We start from the raw sequence: 10,637 nt of genomic DNA, 5'->3' as shown, positions 1-10,637 counted from the left end.
TTTTTTGCACTTAATGTTTTATATTGATAGTGCAAAAAAAAAAAATGCATTATCATGTCTTTTTATTTCAAGCAGAAGTGAGCCAGACCTACTATGTATTTCTTTTATTCAATATAAAGTTCTATATACATGAGCTTGGGAAATATTATATTTATTTTATAATTTTTTTTCTTTATTGTTCTTATGCCATAAACATACTTTTGAGGATTACTAATGACAATTTTTGTGATTTAAAAAATGTATTTATTTCTGTGAAATTACTTTCTCCAGTCCCAGATTAACATGCAAAGACAACTTTAAATCATTTGCATGTTGATTTCTCTGTAAACACTGTGGCCTCCTGGTGCTATCTAAACATTTGCTCAACCAATGATGTAAGTTTGGGATGGGGCTATCATTTTGATCATCCAATGGCAGATTGGGTGAGTGTCCAGGATGCCTGTCACATTTATTTTTGTAATTCTGTTTAATGCCACAGAAATTACACACTTTACCTTTTTTTTCATTTATTTGATTTTTATTTTTTTACTGTAATGTTGAAATAATTACCATAATTAATTTAATTTAGACCTCTAGTAATTATTATAAATTGCTAATTTAATTTCCTAAACAATAATTTAACAAATCATTGAAAAAAACCAACAGAAAATGTATGTTGTTAAATACAGAGGTGATTATAAAAAGTATTGTATAGGATACATAATATATATATATATATATATATATATATATATATATATGTGTGTGTGTGTGTATGTATTTTTTTTATTAATTTCTGTACCTATTATTAGAGTGAGAGCAAGCTATTTCATTGTTATCATTCATATGTTTGTTCAGGAAGACCGCTGACTGATGTTCTAATGGAAAACAAATGTTGGATCCACCTATGCCATGTGAAAACATTTGGAACATATAGTGCTGTTTACGTCATGACCAAAAAATAAGCAATAATAAGCTGATATTATTTTTTGAGTGACATAATTAAAATAATTACTCTCTACTGATTATTTCATTTATAACAAGCAATGTAATTTCATTTACATTGTCATGTACGATGTGTAAAATTAAAGGTTAAACTCTTATTTTTCCCTTGAAAATACTCCTGCTGTTCAATGATATGCAAAATATACAGTATATCAGCAAGCAAGGCTTAGCTGCAACGCTGCCGTTCTGGCATGTAATGCAATAAAATATGAGACAGTCAAATTGCTGACTCAACTTTACACCTATTAACATATAAATTGTCTGTACACGTTTAGATAGCAAGCATTGCTATTTATGTTGTGTTATGATAGACACTTTAAATCTATAACTTTTGTAGAAATATAGCAATGTCAGGTGTAATATTGTGTGATGATGTAAGGATGTATTTTACAAGCACATATTGTCTCTATTAACTGTCAACTCAAGGGAAAAAAATAAACTTTTATTTACTAAGTGTATTGCTTGTACTTGTACTCCAAATGTAAAGGAGGTTTAGTATATCTAGCCCAAAATGTTTCAAATCTGCTAAAAAAAAAACACTTGGTTTACACATTTGCTTTGTGATTTTAATGTCAACTTTGCACATTAACAATATAAATTAAGAGAAAAAATTTAATATTGCTTGTACTTGTACTCCAAATGTAAAGGAGGTTTAGTATATCTAGCCCAAAATGTTTCAAATCTGCTAAAAAAAAACACTTGGTTTACACATTTGCTTTGTGTTTCTAAGAGAAAAAATTTAAACATGAACACCCACAAATATTTAACAGTTAGCGTTTCTTATAACCCACCCTAATTTTCTGTTCTTAAAATCATTCACAAGCTGTTCTTACAATCATATAAACTAATGGCTACTCTCACACTATTGTTGAAATAATGATTTAGACACAAATTACAGTCATTGACATGCTGTACAGAAAATTACAGTTTAATCACAGATCATTTATTTCCAAGAAGCAAAATGGCAGTTAAATTTACACCCACATCTTTGGGAGTATCTAATGAGCATATTTATTTTTTCCCAGTCAATGTGAACATATTTATCAAACATAAGCTCTTACTATAAGCGTAACGTATTACCTTTTAAGCATGCACTGTGAAAAAACTCATGGTCATTTATTTTTTGCTCTATTCTCAAATACAGTTCTTTTACGTAGTGCATATATGCATTATATGTATATCTAACTGAACAACTATTAAAACACAATCTATAAAATATTTTATGTAGCCCAATAATTTAAAGGGATTTTATGGAAGCTTGTTTCCTCCATGCGATAAAAAATTGAAGGTTTGAAGGTATTTGTGACTTCTTATCTCACAATTCTGAGAAAAAAAATATTGTGAGATATAAAGTTAGATTTGCGACATATAAACTTGCAATTCTGAGAAAAAAAAAAAAGGTTGTAATAGTAAGATACAAACTCGCAATTGCAAGAAAGTCTTATCAGAAGTCTAGGTGATGCATTTGTACCAAAAAAACAAAAAACTATGTGTGTGGCGGTATGTGTTACGCATAGTAAGCATAGAGGAAGATGTTGACGCACATGAGAATGATAGCGTTGACACAACAGAAACGAGACCAGAAAGGATCTTCTCTGGTGCTGTGAATTATAGGAGGTGGCGTCCCGGTTGCAAATCGTCCAGGTCGAGGGCTACAGAACCCAGCGGTGCGGACACACTTACCCCTGCGCACAGACTCAGAGCCTAAACAAAAATGCTGAATGTGAAATTAACTGGCAAGGGAGCTGTACAGTGATAGTATCAAATGGTAATACCATAGTGCTTTGTTATATACTAGAGTACTGAATGATTGCATGTTCATAAACTATGGGATTTACATGCTTTCTAAGGTTCTTGAAGGAATACCAAAGTATTATCATGGTATACAATTTCGAAAACCTGACTTACAGTACTTAAAAGGCTTTATAGCTGATTTAAATCACATATTGCATGATTGCATGCTGAGACATTAATTTTAAACTTCATTACAATTTTCTAACGTTGTGTTTGGTAAAATAATCCACTGTATGCAGTAAGCTTTCATTCAAAACCAGGAAAATGACAAGTGGTATTTTTCTCAGTTCCTTGTGTGTGTTCTCACGCATATAAGAGACTTTTGTTTTGTCAACTGATACACATATGTAGAACAGCACCACACCCTGATGAATAGGCCACAACAATCCTCATGAGATCTATCATGCTGTAAACTCTTCACACACCTCCGTTCTGTATTAGGAAGCTGGATTAGTGTGTGTTTGACTACTTGTGAAGTCCAAAATGTCCTCACTATTCAAAAATGTCCTTACTAATATAGTGTAACCTGTTGACTGACTAGTCCTTACTAGTTTATGAGGCTTGCTGTATAAATCAGCCAAATCATGTTTCTATTTAAATCTAGTTATATTTAAGGCTAGAGTTCTGTTTAGGTGATAGAAAATATCACTAAACCCAATTTAAAAACAATGGAAGTCTATGAGATGTCCACACTAATATCATGAAACAAATGTGTGTTCCATACCGTCTGTCCTGCAGCTAAGAGTAGCTACTTTCTGTAGAGGTATTTCTCTCTCAGTGCTGTTATGTAGAGTCCACCAGGTAAGATTATGTGTCTGAAACCAAATCAAACACAAGCCACTTGAGACATGATATACCGTATACTATGGGGTTTTATTAAATTTAGTAAATCAATTAAATTTCAAACAAATCTCAAAGGAAGGGATTGATTAAGAATTCTACGAGTACAATTAAGAGTATACTAAGAGTATAGTATAGTATAGTATACTGGGGGGCTATAAATACTGTTGAGGCTACACTGTAAAAAATGACCGTGAATTTAACGGGAAAAGACTGTAAAAATGCTACAGTAAAATCCTGTTAAATGGTTAATGGTAAATTCCCCTACTATATACAGTGAAAAACTGTATTGGACATTACATGTATTGGACATTAATTTTACGGTAGTATACCGTTTTTGGAAGTGAAAAAGACTGTGTAATTTACAGTGAATAACCGTAAGTTGACATTCCCAGAATTCTTAGGGTTGTGTGTTACACCTAATGTTGTTAAATGAATGTTTATTGCATTATTTCAGTTTCATGTGTGTTACCATGATGGTGTTTGGTGTTTGTGTGAATGACACTGTGCACCTTCTATATATGTTATTATTTAAAAGCTGCTTGTGATGGGCTTTGGTTCATCATGTGACTTTCTCATCACCACCTGCATTTGGTGGTTATCAGTGTATTACAAAGGTACAAAACAGATTTCAGTAATTCAATAGGTTGGTATATTAACATTATATCAGTTAATGAAATTACGGTATTTAACTGTAAATGTAAGTTAAAACCGTAAAACCTAAAACGTTGCTACCGTATTTTTTATGGTAAAATTCCGGCAACCACAGCTGCCGTTTTTTTACCGTAAATTTTACGGAATTTTTTTTACAGTGTAGGCTATCTTTGAAATGGCATACTACTATACTATTTTTTATTGTTTCTGCAGTATATAATGCACAGGTTTTTTTTTCTGAATATTTAGTTCTGTAGCCTGTAATGCAATGCACTTGACTGAACCTTTCATTTCCAGTCAAACAAATGAAGTGAAATTAATATCAGCAATGATTTAAGCTCTTTTCTTTACTTGATCAGACTGTCAAGAGTTGAGACAATTTTGAACAAAACTGTAGCAAAATAAACCAGTAAATTGCAGAATTAAACATGCTTGCAATGAGGTAATGTGGCAACAATGTAGCATATTGCACTACTGTTTGCATAATGCAAAACTGTTTCACATACTGCATCAAGTACAGTACTATTTAAAAGTCTGATGTCAGTAAGGTTTTACTGAAAGAAATTAACACTATATTTAGCAAGGATGCATTAAAGGGTTAGTGCACCCAAAAATGAAAATTAGCCTGTGGTTTACTCACCCTCGAGGCATCCTAGGTGTATGTGACTTTCTTCTTTCAGACGAATTCAATCGGAGTTATATTAAAAATTGTGCTATTCCAAACGTTATTGTTGCAGTGGGTGGGTGTTTCTGTTGAACAGTCAAAAGACGTCAAATAAAGCGCGCGCATCCATAATAAAACATGCCTCACATGGCCCTGGGGGATGAATAAAGGCCTCCTGTAGTGAATCCATGCGTTTTTGTAAGAAAGATACCCATATTTCAAACGTAATAAACACTTCTCTCCCACTTCATCTAACTGTCATAAGTGGAAGCAGTTCTGGCGGATGACGTAGGACGTCGGTGTAGCGTGATTAGTGACGAACGCGGAGAGAGCACAAAACAAAACGCCGGTCACGAATTAGGCCCTGTCCCAAATGGCACACTTCATGTGCACTTTCAGTCTTGAGGACTTACAATGGCCGCTGCGTGCGCGTGTCCGTTAAGTCCACGAGACCGTAGGGTGTCCCATTTGTCATTTTAGTGTTCAGAAGGGTGCTCACGAGCTACGCAGCCAATTTCTACCCGGCAGTCAAAGCGGCATTACATCACGAAAGTGCGGACTCTGAGGAAGACCGTGAGGGTTTAGGGTGCCATTTGGGACAGGGCCTTAGAAGTACAAACCAAGGATTTGCAAAGAAAAATGTCGGAGGATTTCGATATAAGCCAAGAGGAGACTGGTTTTCCTTTGCTAAAGTAAGGAAACTTTGCTTCCTTTGCTTCCTTTGCTCCTGTGAACAAACTCGCTAGACTAGCATATCTCAGAGGCGCGTGCTGCGCATACGTCCTGTGTCATCCACCCGGAACGCCTTCCACGTACGACAGATAGCGGAAGTGAGAGAAAAGTTTTAATTACGTTTGAAATATTGATATTTTTCTTACAAAAACGCATGGATTCGCTACAGGAGGCCTTTATTCATGCCCCGTAGCCATGTGAGGCACGTTTTATTATGGATGCGCGCACTCTATTTGACGTCTTTTGGACTGTTCAACAGAAACACCCGCCTACTGCAATGATAACGCTTGGAAGAGCCAGGACAATTTTTAATATAATAATTATAATAATAATAATAATTTAAATTTTAATATAATATCCAATACCTCCGATTGGATTCATCTGAAAGAAGAAAGTCATATACACCTAGGATGCCTCGAGGGTGAGTAAAACACATTTTCATTTTTGGGTGCACTAACCCTTTAAATTATTTAAAAGTGACAGTAAAGACATTTATGATGTCACAAAAGATTTCTATTTCAAATAAATGCTGCTCTTTTAAACATTCTATTCACGAAAGAATCCAGTTTCCACAAAAATATTAGGCAGCTCAACTGTTTTTAACTTTGATAATAAGAAATGTGTCTTGAGCATTTTAGTATGATTTCTGAAGGATCATGTGACACTGAAGACTGAAGTAATGATGCTGAAAATTCAGCTTTGCCATCAAAGTACAAAAATACATGACATCAAATATAATTAATAATAAAATATATTAAATTAGAAGACAGTTATTTCCAATTGTAACAATATTTCATAACATTACAGTCTTCAGTGTATTTTAGGTCAAAAAATGCAGCATTGGTTAAGGGACTTCTTACAAAAACATTTAAAAAACTTACTGACTCCAAACTTTTGAAAGGTAGTAAACACCATTCTGAACAAAGTCAAAGTCTAAAGGTCAGATAAGGAGCTACAAGAAGTATTATTTTTTAATATTTGTTAAAAATTCTTCTTTTTTTAAATCTATGAAAGCATTACCTGGCTATTACCTGGCATAAATGCTATTACCTGTTCGTCGGTGGGTGGAGGGGTCAGTAGACTGATCACCACCACAACAATAACAGTCAGGGCACAGAGTATGATGGCAAAGTGCAGGTAGTGTACACTCCTCAAGACAGAGGGAGCAGGGTCAAAAACACCACAGCGAGGGGGAGGAAACACAAACTCTAGAACCATCCGCGTCAATCCCACCGCTAGACCCACCATCAGGCCCCAGAATGCTCCCTGCTTACACAATACCAAACAAACACACATGAGGAAAACTCTTCAGGAAACCTCTTAGCATTTACGTTTATGAATTTGGCAGACACTTTTATCCACAACTTGCATTGCATTTAAGATACACATTTAATCAGCTTCTTGAGAATTGAACCCATGACCTAGGCGTTGCGAGAGTCATGCTGTACTGTTAGAGCTACAGGAAGACTTAGCATTCTCTGGTGCTCTACATACCAACAGTGGTGTTCCTTTTACTCAGTGTGTTATATGAGCGTGGGAGACTGTTAAACTAATAATTTATTTTTAAACATTTCAGGTATCTTGAGAGGATGCACTAAATGAACTCTGAGCTGAGATTCCTGACGTGACAGGCTCTTATGTGCTTATTTAATGTACTTAAGGGTGGAGTGAGGTGTGAAAGTCCCTTGACAAACAGCAATTCCTGTGAAGCATGTCATATTTCAGTTATATTTATTCAAGTGTTTTGCCAAAAAATGTGTTGCGTGTAAAGACAGTAGATATGAACTATTATGTAAGTTAAACTGATTTTATTCTTGTACATTTTGTGTCACTGACTCACACGGATGCACTTACACAAATACGTTCACTGTAACGATTTATTTCTTACCCTATGAATGTCACCCGGCCAGTTTTAGTTTCTTTAGGCAGGCTTCTTTTTTTGGGGGGTGGGGGGACATTAGCTTTCGCCATAACATGGCCTAACCTTAAACCAATGTTAAAGTTCTCTACTTACTGGCTTTTTTTCCAGAGCAATTATACTTGTCTGAGATCTCACAAACTAAAATGGGTATTTCCTTTTTGCTATGGGGGACGGAGGATAACTTTGCACTAAATTACCCTTCAGGGTAAAAACGAACAGGCATTTTGAAATCCCACCCTCCCAGTTTTAAAGCTCTTAAATGTTTAGTTCGACAGGTTTTCATTCTTTTGTTAAACTGCCTGGCTAACAGCTAATCTTTTGCTAAGTTACAGACAATGTGAGCAGATACGGTCACTCTAATGCAGTCAATGAGAAAACTGCAGTTTTGTTCTTTGTAAAACATCCAAGATAATCAGCCTGGTACACCACAATCCTTCTGAAACATTCATTCTAAGCATATTTTTCAAAACACATTGGGTTTGGGGGAAAATAACAGTCACTATCCTGGAAAAACAAATGGACATACATTTTATGATCATCTTCAGTTTCAATCACAGTTCTTAATATGGAAAATGAAAGTGATTATGTTAATGACTTTAAAGTTAAGTTCTACTACAAAATCTAAATCCTATTGGACCTTATTAGTATATTTGCTCATTAATTTCTATTAATCACTATTATTCGGCTATTAGTCTTCTTCCATTTTCTAGTTCTATAAATACATATTTGTGGTTTTATTTCCATTTAAATAGATCTCAACCCAATGACAGGGCATAAATATCAGCTAATCTAAACGATTAATCTGCCCCTCGATGTCTAACTCAAACTGCATTTTTGAGGCTATGAATCATTTCTACATTCTTTCATGTAATTGCTTTTGAATAAAAAACACCATGATGTTGGATCTTAGACAAGTAACCTTTATGCATTACACAATGATTAATGATTTTAAATAGGTGACACAATTCCGTGCATGAAATGCAAACAAACACAGTCATAAACACCTGCCAACTAGCAGCAGCTCCTTCTCACTAGCACCTCTTCGATACTTCTTCCAGATGTCCATGGTGAAGAGGGTGCTACTGCTGTTAAAGATGGAGGTCAGTGATGACATTAAAGCGGCCATCATTACAGCTATCATTAACCCCCTGAGGCCTGGAACACACATGTACAATTGCATGATTTATGCTAAAAAGACCATGCCATGGACTATGCATTTGGTAAAGTACATGTTAACAATTCAAACATATACACAATTTGAAAAAACAAAAAGTGATTCTGATTACCGCTGGGCATGAGCTCGATGACCAGTTTTGGAAAAGCAATGTTGGAACAGCCCACCTCTGCACCACACACCTTTACACACTCTTCAGGGTCCACGCAAGCCACTGTGTCTGGGAAAAAAAAGATGCAATGATGTAGTTTATGTATATGTATATGTATATCTATATGTGTGTATATATATATATATATATATATACAGGGATACAGTGCCTTGCAAAAGTATTTTTTTCACGTTTTGTTGCTGCCTTATGTTAAACTGCTTTAAATTACTTTTTTTTCCCACATCAATTTACACTCCATACACCATATTGACAAAGCAAAAACAGAATTCTCACAACTTCGTAAATTTATTAAAAATAAAAAACTGAAATAAGCACATTGCATAAGTATCCATACCCTTAACTAAATATTTAGCTGAAGCACGTTTACAGCCTCAACACTTTTTTGTTTGATGCGACAAGCTTTGCTCATCAGCATTTGGAAATTATCTGTCATTCTTCTCCTCGCCTCTTCACCTCTCAAACTCTGTCATGTTGGATGGGGGCAGACACACATTTTCAGGTTTCTCCAGAAATATTTGATTGGGTTCAAGGCCAGGCGGTGGCTGGGCCACTCAAGGACACTCACAGAGTTGTCTATAAGCCACTCTGCTGTGTGCTTAAGGTCATTGTCCTGTTGGAAGGTGAACCGTCCGTCCAGTCTGAGGTTCTGAATGCTCTGGACTAGGTTTTCATTAAGGCTATCTCAATATTTTGGTGCATTGAGCTTTTCTTCTACTCTGATATGTCCCTCAGTCCCTGCCGCTGAAAAACAGCCCCACAGCATGAGGCTGCTACCAGCACACTTTACTTTTGGGATGGTACTCTGCAGGTGATGAGCAGTGCCTGGTTTCCTTAAAACATGATGCTTGGAATTGAGGCTCATCAGACCAGAGAATTTTGTTTCTCACAGTCTGAATGTCCTTCAGGTACTTTTTTTTGTAAATTCCAAATGTGTTTTCATGTGTTTTCACTGAGGAGAGTATTGAGTCTTGCCACACCGCCATGAAGCCCAGATTGTAGAGTGTTGTAGTGATGTTTGTCCTTCTGCTGAAATCTTCCCCAGATGTGTGGCTTGACACAAACCTGTTTCTGAGCTCTACAGGCAGTTCTTTTGACCACAGGGCTTGTTTTTTGCTCTGATATGCATTAACAGCTGTTAGACCTTTTATTAAGACGTGTGTGTGCCTTTCCAGATCATACCTATTCAACTGAATTTGCCACAGGTTAACTTCACTTGAAGTGTAGTAACATCTACAAGCAATATGAATGGTCTTGAGCTAAATTTCAACTGTCCCAGATAAGGGTATGAGTCCTTATGCAATGGAATCATTTAAAGCTGCAGTCCGTACATTTTGCCTCTTTGTCGCCATCTTGTTTGAAAACCTGCAATTGCAGCTGTTTGCGGAATAATTTTCCTTGCGTGGGTTGTGCGCCGGCGCGGCTCCAGCGCAGATGAATCTAATGTTTTGAGGAGTATGTGTGGCAATCAGTCAGCGCACCGATGTGGATATTCACTGTACTTCAGAATCACAGATTCTAGCCTATGTCTTGGAATATATGACCCAAATAAGAATTTTCACAGAATACTGTCATCTGAACAAGTAAATAACAAGTCTGCCACGTTTGTTCTGACCAACTGAGGAAAAAAGCATTACAATTAATCTAAAGATCGGTTAGCTCATATCACATCAAACCGTGCAAATTATTATTATTGTTATACTTT

At 35.8% G+C, this 10,637-nt stretch overlaps 2 protein-coding genes across 2 annotated transcripts in view; both read right to left on the bottom strand.

Annotated features, from left to right (window-relative positions):
* Positions 1-2,392: 2,392 nt before the first annotated feature.
* Positions 2,393-6,930, bottom strand: LOC107725388 (sodium/glucose cotransporter 5-like). The gene is made up of 3 exons (XM_016534628.1): positions 6,719-6,930; positions 3,503-3,593; positions 2,393-2,688 (listed from the first exon to the last, which is right to left on the bottom strand). The coding sequence occupies exons 1-3, from the start codon at positions 6,914-6,916 to the stop codon at positions 2,492-2,494; spliced, it is 486 nt and encodes a 161-aa protein (XP_016390114.1). The 5' UTR covers positions 6,917-6,930; the 3' UTR covers positions 2,393-2,491.
* Positions 6,931-7,954: 1,024 nt separating this feature from the next.
* LOC107725345 (sodium/glucose cotransporter 4-like) overlaps positions 7,955-10,637 on the bottom strand; it is a 6,415-nt gene continuing 3,732 nt past the window's right edge. Inside the window, exons 2-4 of the mRNA XM_016534583.1 lie at positions 8,876-8,983; positions 8,594-8,744; positions 7,955-8,093 (exon numbers count right to left, since the gene is read on the bottom strand). Of these exons, the coding sequence (XP_016390069.1) occupies positions 7,955-8,093; positions 8,594-8,744; positions 8,876-8,983 (398 nt within the window). The remainder of the gene's footprint in view (positions 8,094-8,593; positions 8,745-8,875; positions 8,984-10,637) is intronic.

The sequence above is a fragment of the Sinocyclocheilus rhinocerous genome, unplaced genomic scaffold, assembly GCF_001515625.1.
Source record: "Sinocyclocheilus rhinocerous isolate Xijiao unplaced genomic scaffold, SAMN03320098_v1.1 scaffold1386, whole genome shotgun sequence".
Lineage (NCBI taxonomy): Eukaryota > Metazoa > Chordata > Actinopteri > Cypriniformes > Cyprinidae > Sinocyclocheilus > Sinocyclocheilus rhinocerous.
The sequence above is the reverse complement of the archived record's forward strand: the minus strand, read 5'-3'. Positions and strand labels throughout refer to the sequence as shown.